This window comes from Somniosus microcephalus, chromosome 11 (genome assembly GCF_052327205.1).
Source record: "Somniosus microcephalus isolate GS21.2 chromosome 11, FLI_Smic_1.0, whole genome shotgun sequence".
Lineage (NCBI taxonomy): Eukaryota > Metazoa > Chordata > Chondrichthyes > Squaliformes > Somniosidae > Somniosus > Somniosus microcephalus.
This window is the reverse complement of record NC_140997.1, coordinates 143,669,183-143,697,052: the sequence shown is the minus strand read 5'-3', so window position 1 is coordinate 143,697,052 and position 27,870 is coordinate 143,669,183. Positions and strand designations below refer to the sequence as shown.

The 27,870-nt window shown below is 47.2% G+C and overlaps 1 protein-coding gene across 1 annotated transcript in view; it reads left to right on the top strand.

The window, feature by feature from the left end:
- The window catches only part of LOC147110927 (protein SSUH2 homolog), a 132,428-nt gene that overhangs the window by 68,007 nt on the left and 36,551 nt on the right, over nt 1–27,870 (top strand). The window contains exons 2-5 of the mRNA XM_086001341.1: nt 4,079–4,183; nt 6,823–6,901; nt 17,274–17,403; nt 19,585–19,645. Of these exons, the coding sequence (XP_085857467.1) occupies nt 4,079–4,183; nt 6,823–6,901; nt 17,274–17,403; nt 19,585–19,645 (375 nt within the window). The remainder of the gene's footprint in view (nt 1–4,078; nt 4,184–6,822; nt 6,902–17,273; nt 17,404–19,584; nt 19,646–27,870) is intronic.

Below are 27,870 nucleotides of genomic sequence, written 5' to 3'. Positions count from 1 at the left end.
CCCACGAGGTCGGGCAAGATGGCGTCCAAGATGGCCGCTCCCACGGCGCACACGCGGCGGTGGCGGGTTTTCCGGCGGGGTTCCCTCTGCACACCTTCCCGAAGTGCCCCTTCTTACCGCACTTAAAGCAGGTGGTGCCTTTCGCCGGGCACAGGTTTCTGGTGTGCTTCGGCTGCCCGCAGAAGTAGCAGTTGGGTCCCCGACGCGTCGCGGCTGTCGTAGGGCTTCTGGGGGGAGAGCGGGGCCCCGACGGTGTCGGGCTGCCGGGCGGGGAAGATGCCTTCCAAGATGGCGGCGCCCTTGGTGCGCACGTGGCGGCGTGGACGGCGCGGGCTGAAGAGTAGGCGTCCGAGTTTCTCTGGGCCACATCCAGGGATCGCGCTGTGTCCGCAGCCTGTTTCAGGTCCAATCCCGTTTTTTCCAGCAGTCTCTGCCGGATGTAAGTGGAGCTGAGGCCTGTGATAAAGGCATCGCGAACAAGCTCGTCAGTGTACACTGCGGCTTTTACATCTTGGCACTTGCAGTCTTTGCCAAGCGTTTTCAGGGTGCCTAGGAACTCCTCCACCGATTCCCCAGGTCGCTGTGCGCGAGTAGCGAGCAGATGCCTAGCATACACCTCATTCGTAGGCTGCTGGTAATGCGCCTTTAAGATGTCGCAGGCGGCCGGGTACGTGTCGGCGTCTTGGATGAGGGGGTAAACCCGGTGGCTTACCCAATTCCGCAGAATTCCAAGTTTCATACTCGCAGCGTCCGTAGCGCCTTTGACGGCTGCGGAATTGTCCAGGAAGAATTCCATACACATAAACCAGTGTCCGAAGCATGCCGATGCGTCCGAAGCATGCTGGTCCAAATCCAAACGTTCGGGTTTCAAGAGTTGATCCATTGTGTTGAAAATTAAGTCAATAAAATTGATGTGCCTCAATAAATCCGAGACTCGATGTTAGCGAAACAAAACAAGGCTTTTATTGACTTAGAAGGTAACACACAGGAGAGAGGTATCTTCCATCCAGATCTCTGCCGTACTGGATGTGCTGCAGGCTGGGCCAGCTTTCATAGGGGCCAGGTATGGGTGGAGCCCTACACATAGTACAATACAATGGGCCAGGTATGGGCGGAGCCCTACACATAGTACAATACAATGGTGAGGAAAAGGAACAGAGGTAAGGGAAATGAAACTGAAACCAACCACAGTCACAGGCAGTGATGAATGGAATATTTCATCACAACCACTACTCTCTGTTTCCTGCCAATTCTGTATCCATGCTGCCACTGTCCCTTTTATTCCATGGGCTTCAACTTTGCTGGCGAGCCTATTATGTGGCGCTTTGTCGAACGCCTTTTGGAAATCCATGTACTCTACGTCAACCGCATTACCGTCATCAACCCTCTGTTACCTCATCAAAAAACTTGATCAAGTTGGTTAAACACGATTTGCCTTTAACAAATCCATGCTGGTTTTCCTTAATTAATCCACACCTATCCTTAATTAATCCATTACCTCCTCCTTCACTACGTCTATGGCAGCATCCTCTTCCTTGGTGAAGACAGTTGCAATGTATTCATTTAGTACCTCAGCCATAACCTTTGCCTCCATGCATAGGTCTCCTTTCTGGTTCCTAGTCGGCCCCACCCCTCCTCTTACTACCCTTTTACTATTTATATGCCTATAGAATACTTTTGGATTACCTTTTATGTTGGCTGCCATTCTATTCTCATACCCTCTCTTTTCACTTCCTATTTTCTTTTTTACTTCTCCTCTGACCTTTCTGTATATAGCCTGATTCTCAGATGTATTTGCAAACTGACCTCTGTCATACGCGCTCTTTTTCTGCTTCATCATATTGGCTATCTGGTTCGTCATCCAGGGAGCTCTGACTTTAGTTGCCCTAACTTTCCCCCTCGTGGGAATGTACCTTGCCTTGACTGTACCCGAACTATTTCCCCTTTAAAGGGAGCCCATTGTTCCACTACAGTTTTGCCTGCCAATCTTTGATTCCAGTTTACCCAGACCAGATCCGTTCTCATCCCACTGAAATGGGCCTTCCCCCAATTGAACATTCTTACTCCAAATTGCTTCCTGCTCTTTTCCACAGCTAATCGAAACCTTATGATACCATGATCACTGTTCCCTAAATGTTCACCTACTGACACTTGCTCCACTTGATCTACCTCATTCCCCAGAACCAGATCCAGCAATGCCTCCTCCCTCGTCGGGCCAGAAACCTACTGATCAAGAAAGTTCTCCTGAACACCCTTCAGAAATTCTTCTCCTTCTCTGCCCTTTACACTATTACAATCCCAGTCTATATTAGGATTGTGAGCACAGGACTAATTGCCCTAAGCACAGCCAAAGACTAGAAGAACAAAATAATGGATATATTAATATTGTGTCAACTGAATATTAATTTAAAATGAGATGGATAAATATCCATTTAAGAATGAGTCTGGACGTTATAAGGAAAGGCAAAGATAGTCATGATGGAGTCTTTTCCAGTTCTTTACTTCCCCAAGTTTCCTAATTAAATTCCAACATGATTGGTCAGAAGGATTTTCCAAAACTATTTGGAGTGATTTGATTAGTTTCCCTTTTCCTTTCTTTCATTAGTGGCTGCTGCTGACCTCACCTTTTGATTCAGTTTTCAAACTTTGATTGATGCTTTTCAATCGTGCTTGCTGATTGGCAGCTTCCCTACCTGTTCAGTTGTGATTTATCACTGTTTCATGAATAGAAAATCAGAACCAATCAAGTAAAGAATTAGAAAGGGATTAGGCTAAGTGGCTCAAGTGGAGAAAAATACCAGTGCAGATTTGATGGGCTAAATCGCCTGTTTCTGTGCTGTAACACTCTTATGATTCCAAGAAATACTGAGGCAGGTTTTAATTTTGGGTGCAGATAGGGTGTAACTGCGTAAAAGTAAGCAATCCGTCCTAACTGATTTCTGGCCATTTTGTATGCCACTTGAATTTCTGGCAGGGTTGGGGGCAAACAATGGAAGCTCCCGTCGAAAATAGGAGCCAGCTTAATAATACTGAACAGAAGTGAGCAGGGAGTGACATAACTGAAATATCAGCGGCAAATTCCAGCAGTAATACACTTATTCCTCACCGTGCTGATAGAGAACGGGTGTTGAGTTTTATACAGAAGCAAATTTAAAGGAGTAAAGGAGAAGATTCATTTAACAGTTTTTGAGCCATTTCTGCATCATTTGTTTCTTTTTTTCTGCTACTACTTAGATTCCCATTAGCCTTGGTGGTCATTGTTCCGAGTTTTTTTTTCTCACCAGCATCTTTGTTGCTACCAATATTCCTTTTTCTTATCTTTTCAGAGGAAGAAGAGGGGGATCAACAGAGGAATTCCAGGCAGGTCAGGCTGTGCCAGATTTGCTCTGTGCCCTCCTGTGGGTAACCTCACACTGGCATCTACAGACAGGTGCACATTGCTCACTTTGGCTGAGGATTAGTACATGCAGAGGCTCCTGTTCCCAAAGGAACCTAAGACATCAGACTGGGTGGCACAAATAAGATGTGTGAATACTTAATTAACTGTACTGCTGGATGGTTCCTTGGAAGCACCCCAATCACAGTTTAACCATATTTAAATGGCATTGCTTGAGTGCAGGCATGACAGGGTGATCAAAAGCCACTGTAGCCTAACTGACGAAGCCCACCAAGATACCACTAACCGTATGTGCAGGCACGGTGACATCTACTTGGGAATGAACATGGGGAACTGTCTTGGCAGCGTCCAGGTCAGCAGACTGCCAGATACTGAGCTGTGCCATCTGTTGCAAGGGTACTAGCAGCTATTGTGCAATATTGGGCTGGTACAGCCAGTGATAGTATCAGTCAGCTCCAGCCTCAAGTCCGCTTCCACCTCCTTGCAGCTGCAATGCTGACCTATGGGGATAGCAGCAAGAGTATCTCCAGATACTCATAATTCTTTGTGACAGCTGAGTTTTGGAAGGAGTCTCAAATGTGAGATTCTCTCTTTAAATTGCCTATCTTGCCATTTGACACCTCAAATATGAACTGGAAAAGGAAATCTATGATACTAAACCAAATGTCCTACTTCACACAGGGGCAGCGCCTGGATTTCCTCCGATGGCAACTGAGGGCCTAATGGCACCACCGGCAGGCATGCTGGATAATCTGGCTGGCTATGAATCAATACCCACAGGTGGTGGTAAGTGAAGGGCAGCAGTTCAAGGATTGATACAGATCAATTATATGGTATAATGCAAGCCTCATCAACTGTACAACTCAAATTAATATTAATAAAATTGAGGGTTTCAGATGGTTTACATTTAGAATAACAGGTATCATATTTGTGAGGGCCTTGGAGGGGGTGCAGAGGAGATTTACCAGAATTATACCAGGGATGAAGGACTTCATTTATGTAAAGAGACTGAAGAAGCTGGAATTGTTCTCCTTAGAACAGAGAAGGTTAAAGGGAGATTTAGTAGAGGTGTTCAAAATTATGAGGGGTTTTGATAGAATAAATAAGGAGAAACTGTTTCCACTGGCAGGAGGGTCAGTAACCAGAGGGTACAGATTTAAGATAATTGGCAAAAGAACCAGAGGGGAGATGAGGAGAAATTCTTTTACGCAATGAGTTGTGATCTGGAATGCACTGCCTGAAGGGTGGTGGAAACAGATTCAGCAGTAACTTTCAAAAGGGAATTGGATAAATACTTGAAAAGGAAAGAATTGCAGGGCGATGTGGAATGAGCAGGGGGAGTGGGACTAATTGGATAGCTCTTTCAAAGAACCGGCACAGGCACAATGGGCCGAATGGCCTCCTTCTGTGCTGTAAGATTCTGTGAGCAGATGAGCTGTAGAGTAGGAAGTGAAAGGTTTGGCTTCCAGTCTGTTCTAGGTAGCTGCTCTCAACAAGAACAACAATAGGGACACTTCAATTAACCTCAGGGTTGAGATGGGGAAAATTGATCAGGATTCCTGCTCCTGGTCATTTTCTAGTGACCCCGGCTGAAAGTGCATGTGTGGACAGTGGATGAGGATCGGATCGGGCACAGTCTGCCAGCTATCACCGTTAAGTCTTGATAAGTGACTAATTGCAACTTGGATGAGTATCAAAGAGCTCCCCGCACCCATTGAACTGTATCCCAGCAAGGAATTAGTACCTTCAGTTACAATTTCGCAATCAACCTTTCCCTGCCCAGACTCTAAAACGAAGCCCTGCACACAGTGCTCTAAAAAGATAGAAAAGAATCTCCACTTTTCTAACCTCAAACTAAATTCATGAGAACATAAGAAATAGGAGCAGGAGTAGGCCGTTCGGCTCCTCGAGCCTGTTCCGCCATTCAATAAGATCATGGCTGATCTTCTACCTCAACTCCACTTTCCTGCACTATCTCCATAACCCTTGATTCTCTTAGTATCCAAAAATCTGTCGATCGCTGTCTTGAATCGACTCAATGACTGAGCATCCACAGCCCTCTGGGATAGAGAATAGCAGAGTCCTCCACTAACTGTCTCTGACTACTTGTTGTAGAATGACTTAGTGAATTGCCATAAGTCCTATGTTTCAGGCATACATAGACCTCATAATCATATGTACAGTATAAGTCCTAAGTGACCTGGGCCAAATTTTGCCATATATTGGTCGAGGCTCAGCCCAAAGTGCAAGCCTCGCCTGTACAAACTGAGGACACGGGACTCTCAGGGAACTCACCTGTTGTAGGACGTCTCTTAAAAGGAAGTTTTTCTTTAGAAAAGCTTTTGCCCAGGAATTTCCTCTAAACTGTTCCCACTCCACCAACATAATTTTATTGGCAGTGTGGTGTAAACCCAATTTATGCACATAATAAATGGGATTTTCACTGCACTACTGGCAAAGTTAAGCAGAGGAGCGGAAGCAGCTCTGAAGAAATGCGCGGGCTTGGTTTTTCCCCCACAATTTTAGGTAATCTTGGCTGCATTTTGCGCTGTGCAGTATTTGATTTTGCTGGGAAAGTCTCCTTTTTCTGTGTTTTTTTTTGGTTCCTTGCCAATACTTTTCTTTATTACTCTTTGTTACTATCGGCTTTGATTGCACCTTACAAAAGATGGGTGTTACTTTGGTGCAGGTCCTGGAGCAGTTGTGGATGTGGCTAGATCGCCCCAGGGAGACGTTGCCTCTGCATCTGATGCTCCTCATGTGGAGTTTATTCAGATTTAGATACACTTTTATTGACATAACCATAGAAACATAGAAGATAGGAGCAGGAGTAGGCCATTCAGCCCTCAAGCCTGCTCCGCCATTTGATGAGATCATGGCTGATCATCCAAATTCAGTACCCTGTCCCTGCTTTCTCCCCATATCCCTTGATCCCTTTAGCCTCAAGAAATATATCCAACTCCTTCTTGAATATATTTAATCAATTGGCTTCAACTGCCCTGTGTGGCAGAAAATTCCACAGGTTCACCACTCTCTGGGTGAAGAAATTCCTCCTCATCTCGGTCCTAAATGGCTTACCCCTTATCCTTAGACTGTGACCCCTGGTTCTGGACTCCCCTGCCATCGGGAACATCCTGCATCTAGTCTGTCTAGTCCTGTTAGAATTTTATAAGTTTCAATGAGATCTCCTCTCATTCTTCTAAACTCTAGCGATTATTAGCCTAATCGACCCAATCTCTCCTCATACGTCATTCCTGCCATCCCAGGCATCAGTCTGGTAAATCTTACTATCTAACCATACTATTGATCACTTGTGTATGACCTAAGGTTACAACAAGTATAAAATCAACAGAGCACACTGGATGTAATATTGACATGAAATGATATTATGTAACAGGAGGAAATTCTGTCTCTATTTCTCACAGAGGAAAGCTACCTGCCTCCCCCAGTTTATCCAATGCACAGTGCAGAGGGCAGCCAACCACAGCCTGATCAGCAATGGAGGTGAGAGAATCCGAAGGGTGTAAGTTTGGTGTTGGTCCTACTGTATGTGATGCGCTTTAAATAGATCACATAGAATTTATAGCAGAAACTGATGAGCTGGAGTCTGAGCTTCAGACACTGCGACACATCAGGGAGGGGGAGAAGTACCTGGACTCTGTGTATCAGGAGGTGGTCACACCTATGAAGTTAAGTAATTCAGATGTAGCCCATGGTCAGGGACAGGACGGTGTGACTACGAGCGAGGCAGGTACGGGGATCCAGGAGGTAGAGCTGGAGGAGCCGCAGCCCTTGCTCTTGACCAACAGGTTCGAGGTTCTTACTCCCTGTGGGGACAGGAGCAGGGAGGATGAGCAACCTGGCCACAGCACCGTGGAACGGGGGGCCATTCAAGAGGGGGGAGTAAATAGAAATGTTGTAGTGGTAGGGGATAGTATTATTAGGGGGATAGATAGAGTTCTCTGCAGCCGAGAGCGAGAGTCCCGAAGGCTGTGTTGCCTACCCCGGTGCCAGGGTTAAGGACATCTCCTCTGGGCTGGAAAGAAACTTGCAGTGGGAGGGGGTGGATCCAGTTGTCGTGGTCCATGTTGCTACAAACGACGTAGATAGGACTAGGAAGCCGGTTCTGTTAAAGGAGTATGAGCAGCTAGGGGTCAAATTAAAAAACAGAACCTCAAGGGTAATAATCTCTGGATTATTACCTGAGCCACGAGCGAATTTGGCTAGGACAAATAAAATTAGAGAGTTAAATGCGTGGCTCAAAGACTGGTGTGGGAGAAATGGGTTTTGCTTCTTGGGACACTGGCACCAGTACTGGGGCAGGAGGGAGCTGTTCCGTTGGGACGGGCTTCACTTGGCCAGTGCTGGGACTAGAGTCCTGGCGGATCATATAACTAGGGCTGTAGAGAGGGCTTTAAACTAACTAGTGGGGGGGAGGTTCCTAGAGAGCAAATAATAAAAATGACAACAGAGAGGGTCATAGACTTAGGTAGCAGTGGGGAAATTAAAAACCAGAGCGTGTCAGGAAGGGGCAGAAGGTATGGAGTAAAAGGTAAAGTAATAAAAAGGGCAAAAGCAGGAACTAAGTGTCACAAAACATATTTGAAAGTTCTCTATCTGAATGCACGTAGCATTCGTAACAAAATAGACGAGTTAATGGCACAAATAACTACATATGGGTATGATCTTGTGGCCATTACGGAAACATGGCTGCAGGGTGACAATGCCTGGGAATTAAACATACCAGGTTATTTAACGATCAGGAAGGACAGGCAGGAAGGAAGGGGAGGTGGGGTGGCTATGTTAATAAAGGAAGGAATCACTGTAATACAGAGAAATTATATTGGGTCAAAAGATCAGGATAATGAAACAGTTTGGGTGGAGTTAAGGAATAATAAGGGGAAAAAAACACTAGTGGGCGTAGTCTATAGGCCTCCGAACAGTTGCAACTCTGTTGGACGGAGTATCAATCAGGAAATAGTTGAGGCTTGTAATAAGGGAGCATCTATAATTATGGGGGATTTTAACTATCATATTAATTGGACAAATCAAATTGGGCAGGGCTGCCTTGAGGATGAGTTCATTGAGTGTATTAGGGATGGGTTTCTTGAGCAGTATGTAACTGAACCGACCAGGGGGCAAGCAACCTTAGATCTGGTCCTGTGTAACGAGACAGGATTAATTAAAAATGTCCTAGTAAAGGATCCCCTTGGAATGAGTGACCATAACATGGTTGAATTCCATATTCAATTAGAGGGTGAGAAGGTTGGATCTCAAACAAGCGTGCTAAGCTTGAATAAAGGAGACTATGAAGGTATGAGAGCGGAATTGAGTAGAGTGGATTGGGAAAATAGATTAAAGGGTAAGACGATACATGATCAGTGGTGTACATTTAAGGAGTTATTTTACAACTTCCAAAAAATATATATTCCACTGAGAAGAAAAGGGTGTAAAAGAAAAGACAGCCATCCGTGGCTAAGTAAAGAAATTAAGGATAGTATTCGACTAAAAACAAGGGCATATAAGGTAGCCAAATCTAGTGGGAGGATAGAGGATTGGGAAAACTTTAAAAGACAGCAAAAAATAACAAAAAGATTGATTAAGAAAGGGAAGATAGATTATGAAAGTAAATTAGCAAAAAATATAAAAACAGATAGTAAGAGTTTTTATAGTTGTATAAAAAGAAAAAGGGTGGCTAAAGTAAATGTTGGTCCCTTAGAGGATGACACCGGGAAATTAATGGTGGGAAATATGGAGATGGCAAAAACACTGAATGAATATTTTGTATCAGTCTTTACAGTAGAAGACACTAAGAATATCCCAACACTGGACAAACAGGGGGCTATGGGGGGGAGGAGCTAAACACGATCAAAATCACTAAGGAAGTGGTACTCGGTAAAATAATGGAACTCAAGGCGGATAAATCACCTGGACCTGATGGCTTACATCCTAGGGTCTTGAGGGAAGTGGCGGTAGGGATTGTGGATGCATTGGTAATAATTTTCCAAAACTCCCTGGACTCAGCAAAGGTCCCGGCAGACTGGAAAACTGCTAATGTAATGCCCTTATTTAAAAAGGGCAGTAGACAGAAGGCCACACAAAAGATTATTGCTTAAGATAAAAAATCACGGGATTGGGGGTAATATTCTGGCATGGATAGAGGATTGGCTATCTAACAGAAGGCAGAGAGTTGGGATAAATGGTTCATTCTCGGATTGGCAATCAGTAACTAGTGGTGTTCCACAGGGGTCAGTGCTGGGTCCCCAACTCTTTACAATCTATATTAACGATTTGGAGGAGGGGACCGAGTGTAACATATCAAAGTTTGCAGATGATACTAAGATGGGAGGGAAAGTAGTGAGTGAGGAGGACATAATAAACCTGCAAGGGGACATAGACAGGCTAAGTAAGTGGGCAGAGATTTGGCAGATGGAATACAATACTGGAAAGTGTGAGGTTATGCACTTTGGCAGGAAAAATCATAGAGCAAGTTATTATCTTAATGGCAAGAAACTGGAAAGTACTGAAGTACAAAGGGATCTGGGGGTCCTGGTGCACGAAACTCAAAAGGTTAGTATGCAGGTGCAGCAAGTGATTAAGAAGGTCAATGGAATGTTGGCGTTCATTGCTAGGGGGATAGAATATAAAAATAGGGAGGTATTGCTTCAGTTGTACAAGGTATTGGTGAGACCGCACCTGGAATACTGCATACAGTTTTGGTGTCCATACTTAAGAAAAGACATGCTTGCTCTCGAGTCAGTACAAAGAAGGTTCACTCGGTTAATCCCGGGGATGAGGGGATGGACATATGAGGAGAGGTTGAGTAGATTGGGACTCTACTCATTGGAGTTCAGAAGAATGAGAGGCGATCTTATTGAAACATATAAGATTGTGAAGGGGTTGGATCGGGTGGATGCGGGGAGGATGTTCCCGATGATGGGTGAAACTAGAACTAGGGGGCATAGTCTTAGAATAAGGGGCTGCTCTTTCAAAACTGAGATGAGGAGGAACTACTTCACTCAGAGGGTGGTAGGTCCATGGAATATGCTGCCCCAAAAAGCTGTAGAAGCTACATCATTACATAAATTTAAAACAGAAATAGACAGTTTCCTAGAAGTAAAGGGAATAAAGGGTTATGGGGAGCGGGCAGGAATTTGGACGAGTCTAGGTTCGGATCGGTCATGGCCCTGTGGGTAGCGGAGCGGGCCCAGGGGCCGTGTAGCCTGATCCTGCTCCTATTTCGTGTGTCTAATTCTGTTAGATTCAGGAGATGGTTCTGTGATAGTAGATTGGTGGTTAGGATCAGATCAGCCATGATCTTATTGAACGGCGGAGCAGGCTCGAGGGGCCGATTGGCCTACTCCTGCTCCTATTTCTTATGTTCTTATGTTCTTATGTGCATGTTTGTGCTTCACATGAGTTCCTTCAACCCCTCTTCACCAATCTCTATCAGCATATCCTTCTATTCATTCCTCCCTCATGTACTTAACCAAGCTACTCGCCTCAACTACTCCATGTGGTAGCAAGTTCCGCATTCTAACCACTCTCTGGGTAAAGAAGTTTCTCCTGAATTCCTTATTGGGTTTATTAGTATCTACCTTATACTTATGCCCCCTAGTTTTGGACTTCCCCCACAAGTAGAAACATAAGATCAATTCTTATTGTGATGGCCTCGAGTAGAATATTTCATTTTTGTGCCAAATTTATTGGTATTTAACCTCCCTCCTCTTTTAAAAACCCACGCACCTCGTTCTATTCTGTGACTTCAAGGACAGGGAGGCAAGTTTATGCCAGGATTCTCAGTGCCATGCTCTGTGACTGCAGATCCTTAAGAAGGGTCCGGAGTCACTCCACTTCTCTGTCTCCCTAGAGGGAAGAGCCTAGGCCCGACTTGATGCCTGTGCCCAATTAGCATCCCACTACTCCATGGCATGGAATGCACCAAAACAGGCACTGGGTAAGAGGGTAGAACCACTCTGGCCCTGAGCCAGAATGAAGGAGCCTAGGAAATATTTACTTATTTATAGCATATTGAAAAAGAAAATCTCTGTAGTGATCGCTTCAAGTCCTGGTATTTACTGTATCGATACGGGTGACCATATTTTCTAAAGCGAATCCAGGGACACATTGGGTGGGAGCACAGCAAAGTAGCCAGGACGGAAAATGTAGGTTGCGCAGCGTAGTCATAGAGTCATAGAGTTATACAGCACGGATAGAGGCCCTTCGGCCCATCGTGTCCGCGCCGGCCATCACGCCCTGTCTAACCTAATCCCATATTCCAGCATTTGGTCCGTAGCCTTGTATGCTATGGCATTTCAAGTGCTCATCCAAATGCTTCTTGAATGTTGTGAGGGTTCCAGCCTCCACAACCCTTTCAGGCAGTGAGTTCCAGACTCCAACCACCCTCTGGGTGAAAAAGTTCTTTCTCAAATCCCCTCTAAACCTCCCGCCCTTTACCTTGAATCTATGCCCCCTAGTTATTGACCCTTCTACTAAGGGAAAAAGCTCCTTAGTATCCATCCTATCTATGCCCCTCATAATTTTGTACACCTCAATCATGTCCCCCCTCAGCCTCCTCTGCTCCAAGGAAAACAAACCCAATCTGCCCAGTCTCTCTTCATAGCTGAAGCGTTCCAGCCCTGGTAGCATCCTGGTGAATCTCCTCTGCACCCTCTCCAAAGCTATCACATCCTTCCTATAGTGTGGCGACCAGAACTGCACACAGTATTCCAGCTGTGGCCTAACCAGTGTTTTATACAGCTCCATCATAACCTCCTTGCTCTTATATTCTATGCCTCGGCTAATGAAGGCAAGTATCCCATATGCCTTTTTTACCATCTTATCCACCTGTTCCGCCGCCTTCAGGGATCTGTGTACTTGCACACCCAGATCCCTCTGACCCTCCGTCTTGCCTAGGGTCTTACCATTCATTGTGTATTCCCTTGCCTTGTTAGTCCCCCCAAAGTGCATCACCTCGCACTTTTCCGGGTTAAATTCCATTTGCCACTGTTCCACCCATCTGACCAACCCATCTATATCGTCCTGCAGACTGAGACTACCCTCCTCGCTATTTACCACCCTACCAATTTTTGTATCATCCGCGAACTTACTGATCATACCTTTTACATTCATATCCAAGTCATTAATGTAGACCACAAACAGCAAGGGACCCAGCACCGATCCCTGTGGTACCCCACTGGCCACAGGCTTCCAGCCACAAAAACAACCTTCGACCATCACCCCCTGCCTTCTGCCACTAAGCCAGTTTTGTATCCAACGTGCCAAGGCACCCTGGATTCCATGGGCTCTTACCTTCTTGACCAGTCTCCTGTGTGGGACTTTATCGAAGGCCTTACTGAAATCCATGTATACCACATCCACTGCGTTACTCTCATCCACACACCTAGTCACCCCCTCAAAAAATTCAATCAAATTAGTCAGACATGATCTTCCCTTGACAAAGCCATGTTGACTATCCCTGATTAATCCTTGCCTCTCCAAGTGGAGACTAATTTTGTCCCTCAGAATTTTTTCCAATAATTTTCCCACCACTGATGTTAGGCTCACTGGCCTGTAGTTCCCCGGTTTTTCCCTACTCCCCTTCTTGAATAATGGAACTACATTAGCGGTTCTCCAGTCCTCTGGCACATCCCCTGTGGCCAGAGAGGTTCTGAATATGTGTGTTAGAGCCCCCGCAATCTCTTCCTTTGCCTCACACAGCAGCCTGGGATACATTTCGTCCGGGCCTGGGGATTTATCCATTTTTAGGCCTGCTAAAACTGCCAATACCTCCTCCCTCTCGATGTTAATATGTTCGAGCATATCACAGTCCCCCCGCCCTATTTCTATGTCTACATCGTCCCTCTCCATAGTGAAAACAGATGCAAAAAAATCATTTAGAACCCCTCCTACATCTTCCAGCTCCACACACAGATTTCCACTTTTGTCCCTAATGGGCCCTATTTTTTCCCTAGTTATCCTCTTACCCTTAATATACTTAAAAAACATTTTAGGATTTTCCTTTATTTTGCTCGCCAGTGTTATTTCATGGCCCCTCCTTGATCTCCTAATTTCTTTTTTAAGTATCCCCCTGCACTTTTTGTACTCCTCTAGGGCTTCCTCCGTCTTTAGCCTTTTGTATCTGCCAAAAGCCCTCCTTTTTTTCCTAATCCATTCTCGTATATCCCCTGACATCCAAGGTTCCCTGTGGTTTTTGGAACCACCCTTGACCTTTACGGGAACATGTTGCCATTGTATGATCTCAATTTCCCTTCTGAAAGCCTCCCATTGCTCCAATGCGGATTTTCTTACAAGTAGCTGATCCCAGTCCATTTTGGCCAGATCCTGCCTTATCCTATTAAAATCGGCCTTCCCCCAATTTAGAACCTTTATTTCCGGCCCATCCCTGTCCTTTTCCATGACCACCTTAAATCTCACCATATTATGGTCACTGTCACCAAAGTGCTCACCTACTAGCACTTCTTCCACTTGGCCGGCCACATTCCCTAGAATTAAGTCCAGTACCGCCCCCTCTCTTGTAGGGCCTTCTACATGCTGGCTCAAAAAGCTCTCCTGGATACACTTTAAGAATTCTACCCCCTCTGTGCCTTTCACACTCTGACTATCCCAGTTAATATTGGGGAAGTTGAAATCCCCCATTACTATTACCCTATTATTTGCACATTTCTCTGAGATTTGCCTACATATCTGTTCCTCTATCTCCCCCTGACTGTTTGGAGGCCTATAGTACACTCCCAGCAAAGTGCTTGCCCCCTTCTTGTTTTTAAGCTCCACCCATATGGCCTCATTAGAGGAACCTGCTAATGTGTCATCCCTCCTTACTGCAGTAATTGACTCCTTAATTAATATTGCGACACCCCCTCCTCTTATACCCCCCCCTCTGTCTCGCCTGAAGATTCTGTACCCCGGAATATTGAGCTGCCAGTCTTGCCCCTCCCTCAACCATGTCTCCGTGATAGCAACAATATCATACTCCCATGTGTTTATCAACACCTTCAGTTCATCCACCTTATTTGCAAGACTCCTTGCATTAAAATAGATGCCATCCAGCCTTGCCCTTGTATATTTGCCCTGTCTACCAAGCTGACTTGTTTTTTTCTCTATAATTGGCAGCACATCACCCCCTATTTCAGCTCCCCTCTGTATCCCATCCCCCTGCCAAGTTAGTTTAAACCCCCCCCAACAGTGCTAGCAAACCTCCCCGCAAGGATATTTGTCCCGCTCTGGTTCAGGTGCAACCCGTCCGACTTGTACAAGTCCCACCTTTCCCAGAAGCAGGCCCAGTGATCCAGGAAAGTAAAACCCTCCCCCCTACACCAACTCTTTAGCCACGCATTCATCTGCTCTATCCTCCTATTCCTATACTCACTAGCACGTGGCACTGGGAGTAATCCAGAGATTACAACCTTCGAGGTCCTGCTCTTTAATCTGTTACCTAGCTCCCTAAATTCTTGATGCAGGACCTCATCCCCCTTCCTACCTATGTCGTTGGTCCCAATGTGGACCACGACCTCTGCCTGCTCACCCTCCCCCTTAAGAATGCCCTGTAGCCGCTCAGTGACATCCATGACCCTGGCCCCAGGGAGGCAACAAACCATCCTGGAGTCACGTTTGCGGCCACAGAAACACCTATCTGTTCCCCTTACGATAGAATCCCCTACCACTATTGCTCTCCCACTCTTTTTCCTCCCTTTCTGAGCAGCAGAAGCGTCCCTGGTGCCAGGAAGCTGGCTGCTGCTGCCTTCCCCTGGTGAGTCATCCCCCTCAACAGTATCCAACTTGGTATACCTGTTTGAAAGGGGGATGTCCGCAGGGGGCCCCTGCACTTCCTGCCTGCCTCTGTTGCTCCGCCTGATGGTCACCCAGTTTCTTTCTGCCTGTGCAGCCCTACCCTGCGGCGTGAACAACTCGCTAAACGTGCTATCCACGACCCTCTCAGCATCGCGCATGCTCCAAAACTCATCCACCATTTGTAGTGCGGCAAATTTTTTTAGCAGCCTAAATTTTAACAGTTCCACATATACACTACAGATGCAAAACAAATGTGCATATACCTGTAATTACTGCAGCTGTGACGTCACACTATTGAAGAGTATTCGGACACCGTTTGTAAGTAATACAATAACACTGTTTGGTTTCGCAGGGCCTTCGATCTCCCTAAAGTTGCTCTTGACTCTCGGCTGCTAACACTGCTGTAGGCCCTTGATGACACCTGTCCTTTAGTCTCCGCTGCGCTCAAGCGTCACCGACTAATTTAAAAAAAAACTAAACACTTCATATATTAATGGAACCATTGGCGTAAATGTCAACAAACATAACCGACCGACCAATTGACTTCCAAATTTTGACTATTTCGAATTGTGGGGGGTAGGTGGGAAGAGATTACTAAATCTAAATTATGTTATTGTACACAACAACTCAGTAAAATAAATTAACAATCAAATCTGTTTTGCAAAGATTCCTTCATAAGATAAATTTAAAAATCTTTTTTTCTGGATCATAATTATATGATGCTGTTTGTATAAATTCTGGCGAATTGCTATCTTATAAGTTAATTAAGCTCAGTGACTGATAATTATATCACACAAGTCCACTGACCAATCGCTCGTGACTGCCTGCGATTCAAACTCGTACATCCCATAGCGAAGGAAGAGGGGGAGGGGAAAAAGTGGGGGTTTGGTTATTGAGTGAGGCTGGGTAGGGAGCACAGCCTAACTCACTGGCGGCATATGCCTGCCCCTCAGCGCTCGATTGACGTGGATGCTAAACAATAGACCAGCCCCTTCTACCACCGAACCCGCCTCAGTGCTGGCCACGGTGGGTGTTATTGACAGGGGGTGCCTGGGAAGGAAAAGTGTAATCAGGGACTCTTCCATGTCTCTATTAATAAAGCCAAGGATTCTGTATGCTTTTTAAACAGCCTTCTCAACCTGCCCTGGCACCTTCAAATACTTATGTACGTACACCCCTAAGTCTCTCTGTTCCTGCACCTCCTTTAAAATTGTACCATTTAGTTTATATTGCCTCTCCTCATTCTTCCTATTAAAGTGAATCACTTCATAGTTCTCTGTGTTAAATTTCATCTGCCATGTGTCTGCCCATTTCACCGGTCTGTCTATGTCCTCCTGAAGTCTGTTACTATCCTCCTCATAGTTTACTACATTTCTGAGTTTCTTATCATCTGTAAACGTTGAAATTAGGCCTGTATACCCAAATCCAGGTCATTACTATATATATCAAAAAGAGCAGTGGACCTAATACCAACCCCTGGTGAACACCACTGCATACTTCCCTCCAGTCTGAAAAACAACCGTTCTCTCCACTTCCTGCTCAGTGTCCTGTTAAGGGCCTTAGGTGAAGGGTCCCATATAAGTGCTGATGTTATATTGAAGATGGATGAGAACTCAGAGATCGGGCTGTTGGCAGGATTAAAGTCACACCGATCAGAAAATCCAAGCCTATTTGCCCTTTTCCAATTTCCATTGTTACTTCGAAAAGTTGTGGCTTACTGACCAGAGATGGGTTAGTTTTACTTTTACTTTCGTCCTGTATCTTTATCTTAGTTTTATAAGAGATTTAAGAGTAGAACTTCATGTATGATCACTTAGCATGCTCATAGTATGGTCCTGTGTGCAAGAATTTTACAGATATGGTTTATTTTACAAATTCATACTTGACTGTTGCCAATCAGAGGTGCTACTACCTTTAAATCCTAATTTATTGTCTTTTATTAACAAAAATTTCAATTTTGTCAATTACTATTTTCATGGATGAACGTGACATTGACAAACTTATGAAAAGGAAGGGAGTTTTGACAAAAAAAGTCACAACATCTTCCGTGCTATCTCTCCCCCAGCATTCCCTCTATCAATGAGGATACAGCTAGACAAGCATTGATCAAGTATGCATCTGATCATGTCACCTACAGCAGTCGTCCTGCTGAAGAAATGGACATCAAAGAGTTAAAACCATATAACATGTACAGGGTATGTGATTGCTCATCTGTTACTGTGCCTTTAAAATTTCTTTCAGCTATTTGTTTCTGCTTGTTCTAAATCGTCCCCTTCGCTCCCTTACTTTTTTTTAAATTCTGGGAATGTGGGCATCACTGACAAGGCCAGTATTTATTGCCCATCACTAGTTGCCCTTGTGAAGGTGGCCTTCTTGAAGCGCTGCTGTCCGTGTGGTGAGGGTACTCCCACAGTGCTGTTAGGTAGGGAGTTCCAGGATTTTGACCCAGCGACGATGAAGGAACGGCGATATATGTCCAAGTCTGGATAGTGTGTGACTTGGAGGGGGACCTGGAGGTGATGGTGTTGCCATGTGGCTGCTGCCATGGTCCTTCTAGGTGGGTTTTCCTAGATTTAGTGAATAAAATCATATCCTCACAATTCCCACTGACCAGTAGAGGGGGGGGGGAGCTGGTGCTGCAACTCAGGGTGCCATTCCTAAGGATTTTGGGAATGGGTACTGTCTCTGAGAATCTGAGCAGCCATTTTAAATTCAAAGTTAATGGAAGAGTGGATGTTGGGGAGCTGGGCCGGAGCAGATCAGATGAGGAGGAGCCAAAGGGAGAGGTGGTGGAAGAGAATGAATTCTGAAAAGGCCTGAGACCTCGTTGTCAATCTCTAGAGGTCTTTGCTTCACTAAAAGGCCACAGCTCTGAAATGATGACAAGGGTTATCAACATTTGCCTGAAATTCCTCACTCCGCTTTCTTAGTGGAGTGGGGGGCAATTTTAACCTAAACCACCCGTTGGGAAATGACGAGATCGGGTGCAACACTGATTTTATCCCCCGCCACAGCCCCCCCCCCCCCGCCCGATTTTACTCTCCAGTGAAGTCAATGCAGTGTAATATTGGGCGGGGTGTAAAACTGCCGTTCTTCCTGATCCCGTGGGTTTCCCGCCCATCGAGTTACGTTAAAATTACATTGTAGGAATGGCTAGATTCCTAACTAAAGGACTGAGGTCGAGTCAGTCTATCAAACAAACCATGTTTAATACTAATCAACAGAGTTTAAAACGAAAACACAGGAGAACTACATTACAGGTCTGTACTCTTTGCTGGCTCCACGAGGACTGGCTAGGGCGGCTCCCCAGCCTGACGTCATAACGTCATCACGTTTTCCTGCCGCTGGAGGATCACGTGATCAACGTGATGATGTCATCGCGTTTGGTCTCATTCTTAAAGGAAGATACAGATTCATTCTGTAGCTAATAATTTGTTAAAGATAATTATGTACATTAGATCAGAGTCCCCCTGGTGGCACAACCTCCTAAAATATGATTTCAAAGAAATGGCTTAGCATCTCCACTAAAGTAGCACAGTGAGGAATTTCAGACGAATGTGTTAAACGTTCGTAGACTAAAGTCCCACAGTGCAATTTCAGGACCCCGTCTTTTCCTGGTCAAGCAGGCATCCTTATTTTGATGTTGTGTATGTGAGTGAGGTGAGAGATCCCGGGGGAAGGAGTATGTGAAGGAGAATAAGGGGAGCAAAGGAAAGAGACACAGAGCAAGGACAAGAGAGAAAGAAAGAGAGGGGGAGAATCCATAGATTCGCCAGCCATCCAGTGTTTGAGGGCAGTGCCGAGAAATTTGAAACGTGCAAACCGGGTATCGAAAGTCTGTTGAAATAGAAGCCTGTTTTATAGATTAATACACTGGAGGACTGCCAAGGCTTGTCAATCTGTATCCAAGCACAGGTCAGTGCCTTAAGGGAATTCGAACGCCAGCAAGGGTCACTGCCTTAAGAAGTGGAGGATGAAGGGGGAAAATTAGAGATTTATTTTGTTCCCTTTCTATTTTCTGCCCATTTTTCTCCCCTTGTCTCCTGAAGATGCTGCCTGTTACCAGGTAGCGTTTTGTCGAGGCCAGCAACCCTCCAATAGCTTGCCCAACATTCCATTCAACATGTGAGCCTAGACCTGGGTTTCCCAAATTCTGAACCAAATTCCAAACAGTTTATCCGGACGGCAGATGAGATCATTGCTGACCAGCTCCTCTCCCAAAACAAAACACTAGTGGCACTCACAGGCTAAAACAACACATTGTAACTACTGTATATCTCGTGTCACTTCGTATGTTGCGTAGCACTGTGTGAAGCACCTTGAGGTTTATAAATGAAAGAATTTGATGGCTCATTTAACTTTCTCTTTCATTTCAGTATCGCCTTGAGACCTTCACTGAATCCAGATCACCTGAATGGAAAAGTGAACCTTATCACAGTGAGTACATCACATTTAGAGCAACCTAGGCCCCGATATTAGCTCGGAGGCGGGGAGGGAGTCGGGGGCGCTGTTTTGAGGTGGAGAAACTCGAAGAACAGGTTTCCCTCAGGTTCTGCCGACTTTAACAGCAGGACCTGATTAGCACTTTTTGGCCTAGAAATTCAGTATAGCCATGTTTGGGGCACTACAGCATGGCGTTCGCTAACTTTTGCGCCCGGCACAACTTAGCGCCACCTTCGCCGATATTCAGTTGCATCGCCTCAAGAGATTGCTGCTGTGCTAAAGCAGGCGATGCACAACTATCATTAGGCGCTAAGCCGGCGATCCGGGGCGCAAATACCGAAGGCGGGCGCAGCGCAGGTACGGCGAGTTGCTCATTGAGGGCAGACAGTCAGGTGCCGGTCGGCACTTAAAGGGGGAGGGTGGAATTGTTTGGCTGCCACGCACTGCACACTGCAGCCCTAAGGCAAGGCCTGAACACTGCTTCTGGAACTGCTCCACGCCCAAGAGAATGGAGAAGGCCAGGGAGAGAGCGCAGCGCTTCGGCGAGGGTGACCTGAGGGTGCTGGTTGGCGCAGTGCAGCGCAGGCGCCATATCCTCTTCCCTGAGGGTAGCAGGAGGCCGCTGCCTGCCGAATATCGGAAAGCATGGAGGGAGGTGGCAAACAGGGTCACGTCCAACAGCGTGGTTGGCAGGACACCAACCCAATGCCAGAAAAAATTCAACGACCTCACTCGGGTTGTCAGGGTGAGTACTCTTTCCAGTATCCTCCTCATCCCTGCATGTGCACCTCACTTTATGGGCAAAGGGGCCTGAAAGCCCTAATGGCCAGCCCTCATCCAGCAGCTATGGGACTGTCATGAAAAGCACTTGCACATTCAGGACTTTAGACACTGTCAGGGCTATTCGACCATGGGAGGCAGTGCAGGTGAGATGAGGGCTTGGCACTGTACTTAGAGGCCGTCCTTTCTCTTGCAGGGCAAGCTGGCGCATAACAGAAGACAGCAGCGACAGACCGGGGGAGGCCGTCCTGACCTGAAACAGCTGAGCGACCTCGAGCAGCGAGTGGAGCGGATCATGGCAGGCCGGCTGAGTGGCCCCGTCGCCACTGGAGATGCTGACCCTGTTCTGGGCACCAATGGTAAGGTCATCACCTTTTTGACCTCTCTCTTTCCACTTGCGCCTCACACCAGCATCCTTTGCCACTATCGAACCAATGCAGTGCACAGCAGCACTCATGCCTCCCTCGCTGCCGCCCTGTCCTCACTCTAAAGCAACTCTTGTGCCTCCCTGCTTTCAGATGGTGACTCGCCAGGTGAGGAGGCGGCCCCTCAAGCTGGCACTGTGTCCGAGTCAGACATAGAGGAGGAGGAAGAGGAAGCCGGCCCATCAGGGACACCCTCAGCCGAGGCAGCCCATGGCCATGATGGTGACACATCTTCCCTGGAGGTTAGCAGGGAGGAAGGGTCGGAGGAGAGTGAAGCTCCGGGGACCAGCGGGCTGCAGCAACGCGGGAGGGGTGGGGAAGCTCGGCGGCCTTCTCCCCGGAGGGTGAGTGCGGCCTCCAGTCCTGCTACGGTGAGCGCAGAGGAGGTGCGGCTCCTAGCGGAAATGGGCGCCCAGGCTGAGCGCAGGCACACTGAGCTCATGGCTGCAGTGGCAATGATGCCTGACTCCATAGAGTCACTGGCAAAGAGTGTGCAGGAATTCAGTGCAGCACAGGCCAGGAGTCTGCAGGACTTCGCGGCAGCACAGGCTAGGAGTCAGCAGGACTTCGCTGCATCACAGGCGGATTCTAGCCAAGTGCTCAGTCGTGCTGTGCATTCACTGGCTGGTGTCATGCAGACACAGACCAGGGCCACACGGGCACTAACTGCTGCCACCCTCGCTGGATTGGCCAGGCATCGCCGGGGCACTCGCCGCGCCGCAGCAGCCCAGCAGTCTGTGCTTCAGCAGATTGCTGCGCATGCTGCAGTGTTGGCCCGTGCGCGTGCCAATGTAACAGCCGACCAGGGAGTGCCTGTGATCTGTCAGGTTGGCAGCATTCCTGCAGCCAACACTGTCACTCCTCCATTGCAGCTGCCACCAGCCGTTGGACAGACTGATGCCGCCCAAGCAGAGTTGGAGCAGTCAGCAGCCGGCCCCTCCAGGCCCAGAGCTGGTCCAGGCCGACCCCCAAGGGCATCTGCTGTCTCACCATCTGACCCTCAGCAGCCTTCCCCAGCCTTGCTGCAGCCACTGGGGTCCCATTGAGGAGGAGCTGCAGGGCGGGTAGGGGCCAGTCACGGAAGCGAGACGGATCACCCTCGCAGGGGAAAAAGTAGAAGGTGTGGCCAAATGTATTTTATTTATAAAGGCCGAGACCACTGTATTTGTTTTAGATATAAAGGCCGAGACTGGTAATTTCTTTTATATTTAAAGGCCGAGACTGGTATATTTGTTTTATATTTAAAGGCCGAGACTGGTATATTTCTTTTATATTTAAAGGCCGAGACTGGTATATCTGTTTTATATTTAAAGGCCGAGACTGGTATATTTGTTTTATATTTAAAGGCCGAGACTGGTATATTTCTTTTATATTTAAAGGCCGAGACTGTTATATCTGTTTTATTTATAAAGGCCGAGACTGGTGTATTTCTTTTATATATAAAGGCCGAGACTGGTGTATTTGTGTTTTTGGGGGGGGTTCTCTCCATTAGTTTGTCATGTGGGAAGGGCACAGAGGTATCACAGTAAAAAAAATTCTTAAATCGCACTGTCCATGTTTTCTTTTGGAAGTCCTGGTTGCCCTGCTCGGCTGAGGGCTTGTGGAGCGGCTATATTCATCTTCTGCCATCGGCACAAGCCATTCCCTGAGAGGGGGCCTAGAACCGAGTTGCAATAAGCCACCGCCGGGCGGCCCTTGCACTTTCTGCCTCCCTCCTGTGCTGGTCCTCCTCCTCCTCCTCCTCCTCCTCTGGTGGTCCTCCAGTGTCTGCTGGCAGTGGCTGAGTCCTGCGGATAGCCAGGTTGTGCAGCATGCAGCACACGACAATGAAATGGGAGACTCGCTCAGGCGAGTACTGTAGGGCTCCCCCGGAACGATCCAGACAGCGGAACCATTGCTTGAGCACGCCGATTGTTTGCTCAATGATGTTCCTGGTTGCTTGATGGCTGTCAGCAGGGGTGCTGGGCGCACGGAGCGGGGTCATCAGCCAGGTGCACAAAGGATAGCCTTTGTCCCCGAGAAGCCATCCTCGTGGGTGAGGTTGGGCCTCGAACATGTCTGCCACAGAAGTCTGGCGCAGGATGAAGGCATCGTGGCTGCTGCCTGGAAAGCGGGCATTGACAGCTAGGATGAGCTGCCTGTGGTCACACACCAACTGCACATTGAGCGAATGGTAGCTCTTCCGGTTGCGGTAATCCTCAGCATTCTCTAGAGGTGCCCGCAAAGCCACATGCGTGCAGTCAATGGCGCCCTGCACCATGGGGAAGCCCGCTAATACTGCAAAGCCCATTGCACGCTCTTGCTGTTTGTCCACGGTCATGGGGAAGGAGATGAACTGACGTCTCCTTCTGAAAAGGGTATTGGTCACCTGGCGGATGCAGCAATGTACCGCGAACTGGGAGACGTTGGAAATGTCCCCAGTAGCGGATTGGAAGGAGCCGGTGGCATAGAAGTTGAGAGCCACCGTCACCTTCACTGCCACTGACAGAGACGTCCTGCTCCTCAGCTGTGGCTGCAGATCTCCGCGAAGCAGGTGGCAGATCTCAGTGACCACCGCCCTTCTGAATCGCAGCCTCCGAACACACTGCTCCTCAGACATGTTCAGATATGAGAACTGCTGGCGGTATACCCTGGGTGGGTAAGGCCTCCTTTGCCAACGCCTGTTGGCCCTTCTCCGTCTGGCCATGACTGGCACTCTCTCACGGCGTCTCTGAGCCCTTTGAATGCAATGGAGAAGCCCAACGTTTCCACCCATTGCAGCCCCCATTATATGTTTCCAATCAATGCTATGACACTGAAGTTAAAGACAAGTGCAAAGCTGTGGCCTGAAGCCACAAGTACCTGTGCGAGCGTTGAGTCAAACCAGAAAGCTCTCTACCTTTGTCTCTCTCCAAAGATCCGTCTCTCACAAAGAAGGAGTGGTGCAAAATGGCTGCCATTTATACTGCAGGAGGAGTCCCCTTTAATTAGCGGCCCCCGCGCCCCACAGCGACTGGGAACCGTTCCCCTCTACCAGTCGCGGGGGGCGCCAGGCGCACAATAGGCCGGCGCCACTGAATTTCCGGTTCGGGGCGCACAAAGGGCGTTGCACCATGAAATGACGTCAGGATCTGCGCGCGCAGCTGAGTGCGCGCAAAGGTTTTGCGCCGCCGCTAAATCTTAACTGAATTTCACAAGAGGCGCAGATCGCGCCGCGCCCGGGTGCTAGCCGCTTAGCGCCCCACTTCTCCTCCTCCTAAGGCGCTAGCGGCTGGCGCAAACAACTGAATTTCTAGGCCTTTGTCTCCATTTCCCAGCCGCTGCTGGCTAGCTGTCGGGTGGATAGACCTTCGGCACCAGGCCACAGCTGAGGAGCGGAGAGGAGAGAAAGAAGGATCGGAGGCCTTGGGGGGAGATCAGAATGGCCTCGCGGTGGGTGGGAGATCAGAAGGGCCTCGGGGGAGATTGGAAGGGCTGGTGGGGGTGGGGGGGAGATTGGAAAGGTGGGGGGGTGGTGGGGGGGGAGATCAGAAGGGTTGGTGGTGGAGAACTGAAGGGTCGGGTGGGAGATCGGAAAGGTCAGGGGCAACATTCCCCTTAATTTTTTTTGGGTGCATGGCCCCTTGAAGGGGTTGCGCGGCCCATTCACAGTTTCGCACATATGCAAAATTTTACATTGGAAAAGCCAGTCCCAGGCTGCGTGGCCGCACAGCTTACAGTGAACGTTGGTCAGGAGGAGATCAGAGGCCACAGCCAGGGAGCGAGAGAATGAGTGATCGGAAAGACCGGGGGGAGGTAGGAGATTGTGGCTCAGGCAAACATCGTGTCTCGGGGGGACATCGTGGCTTGTGGGGGGGGTGTCTAAAAGGCTCTTATGTGCTCAACTCAGCAGTTCTCGCCTCCCTTTAGCTGCCGGGTTTCCCGAAGCCCAGGAAACCCAGCCGGCCAGGGTTAAAATTAAAATGGAGATTAAATCTGAGGCACACAGCCTCATTATAATATTTAAATAACCAACCCCCCTACAGGGAGCTCGTTGCTTGCCCGCCCCTTGTCCCACCTCCGTTAAAACCAGAGATGGGCAGGCTCAAGGCGGGATGGGTTCAGTTTTGAGATTTTTTATATTTTTACATCCCACACGGCCCAAAACCACCTGTTTTTGGGGGTTAAAATTACCCCCTAATCTCTCCTTAAACAAGGTAGACTTTTGCAGTAATAGTGAACACCAGATTGCCACGATACCTAACTCACCATTGGAAATGTATCTGAAAGCTGGTTCTATGTGCTCTGGAATCTGCTGTGTTTACATTGTAGTGGCTGTTCATCTCACGGTTGTTTGTGAGATCTTGCTGTGCACATCAACTGCCACATTTGTCTGTATAACAACCATCATTGTTCTTCAAAGCATGTGAAGTGCTTCAGGATGTTTCTGAGAGACACAGTAAGGTTCTGGTTTTTAATGAAGTTCCAGAACAGATCCCTGGAAAACACCACTTGTCATATCCCGCTATTCAGAGTATCTACCCTTTATCCACACTCTCTGTCTCCTACCTCCCAACCAATTTTCCAACCCAGGCCAAAAGGCTCCTTCCAATTCTGTGCACTCACATTTTTACTAATAATCTCTTGCGTGGAACCTTATCAAATGCCTTCTGTAAGTCCATATAGATAACATTCATAGACACTTCCTTATCTACCTTATTCGTGACCACCTCAAACAAATTCAGCTAGATTAGTCCAACATGACTTACACTTAGCAAATCCATGCTGGCTCTCTCTGAGCAACTCAAATTTGTCTTAAGTGCTCAGTAACTCTATCCCTCATGACAGATTCTAGTAGCTTCCCCACAACTGATGTTGACAGACCTGTAGTTACTGGTTTCTCTTTCCCATCCTTCTTAAATAATGGAGTAACATTAGCAAATTTCCAATCTAATGGCACATTCCCAAATGAAGATACAGCCAATATTAGATAGCTGGGGCTACACTGGCTTATGTGTTAAGTATGTGTATTGTATTGAACAATTAACACAAAGACTTAAACGTATAACTCAAACAGGTCTTTACTGGTTGGAGGTAGGGACTGCACATAGGTCTTTACTTCATGCCCACAGGCGGGAACTGAGGGGAATCAGTACCCACAGTACTATTTATACCCCTATGGCCAGGAGTGGTACTGCGTATCACTACGCCCAACAAGTAGTGCAGTCCTGTCCATAGGTTCAAAGTAGCACACATATTACATACACAACATTCCTCCCTTCCTAGCTTTACAGTCATCTCCCCATTTAACATAACGTAATAACATATATACATATATAACTTCAGGTTTACATAACAGAATAACATAGATACATCGATAACTTCATGTCAAAAACAGATCACAGATTCAGTCTCTGCGGAAAACAGTTCACAGATTCAATCTCTGTGGTGTAGTCGGTTCACGTTGCTAGAGTGACTCATTCAATAGTCCTTCCATGGATTTAACAGTTTGAACTTCCGAACTGAATTGGCTCCGTTCGGAGGGACCACGTGTGTGATCTGGTAGAGGTGATAATGGTTCAGATGGGTCATCTTCTGTTTTTACTTTTCCTTTTCTGCTTCTTGGAGACTCTCTGGGCTCCATTGTCAGCTGCCACAGCTGCCAGCTGCATGCGCAGTTCCTCCTTCTCTTCCTCCTGTTTCCGTCGTAGAGCCAGCTTCTCCCGATGTTCCGTAGACTTTTGGTGCTCCTCCATGATTTCTGCACTTTGGGAGTCGAAGTTACAAGCTGGGCAGGACAGGACATCGTAATATTCGGTGTCGTCCTGAGCTAGACCAGTGAGAGGGTCGTCTATTTCCTCCATACCTAGCTGGACGTTAGCCAGCTCTTGTTCCAAATCCAGACATCTTTCCTGAAGAGACTTCTTCATGTGTACCTCTGCATCCAGCTTTTTCTGGGCTTTCAGCAAGTCGTTTACTAGTGACCTCATTTGTGATTTTAATACTTCAACTTCCTTTGGAGATTGATTGATCGGACTATGCAATCCCTCTACCGGAGCAGCTGTTTCAGCGGTCTGTTGTTCTACGTTGACGTGAGTCAGCGTACTTTTGGCATCCAAGGGCTGCTCTGTTGCAGTCATCTCAGTCTGTGTTGCCACCTCAGCTCTTCCAATAACCTTTGAGAGCTCCGAACCCCTTTCGTTTGAATATTGAAGTTCATGTTCAAGTTTTTCCCATTTCAGAGTCCTGTCCTTCAGCATATGCAGGAGTTGGCTGACCGTTAACTCCTCTGACATCAGACGTTTTGTGTGCTCCTGCTCCATTTTCTCCATCAGCTGCTTCTGTTGTCTTTCCAGATTCTCCAACTCTATATCAAAGAACTCTTTCGTTGCATTCAACTCTTGCTCAAAACGGCGAAGCATTTGTTCTAATTGCTGTTGTAGTTTGAAATGGAGTTGAGTTCTAGCCCGGTGTCCCTCAGAAATGGGCACATCAGTAGACTTGCCAGACTCAGAATCCACAGTTAAACTATGTTGTTGTTGCTCAGTGGAATTCTGTGCTGAAACTTTGTCTTTTGCACCTGAGTTGGGCTTACCCTCATCCGTTCCAGAGTCTGGGCCGACTATCTTCACCGAGTTCTCACTCGTTATTGTTTGTAGGAAATGCCAGTCCATATTCATTTTCCTAATCCACTCCCGTCCTAGTAGTGGAGGACCTCCTTCAGATATCACATATAAGTCCATTATTTGACTGTCTTCGCCCTTGTGGACCACTGCAACCTCTATTTTCCCGATGGGGTACACTCTTTGCCCCGTGTATGTTTTCAATATAATCCCCGTATCCTGTAGGGGAATATGCTGGAATAACTTTCCGTAATCTTTCTTATTTATGACCGTCAATGCCGATCCAGTGTCCAATTCCAGTTTTACTTGGACTCCTTCTATCTGAAGAGTGACCCAAATTGTCTGGAGGTCTGCACCCTTACCAGCGTTGAGTACTCTTAAGCTAGCCAGTTCATTACAGCTTAAGCTAGCCAGTTCATTACTGCTAGCGTCT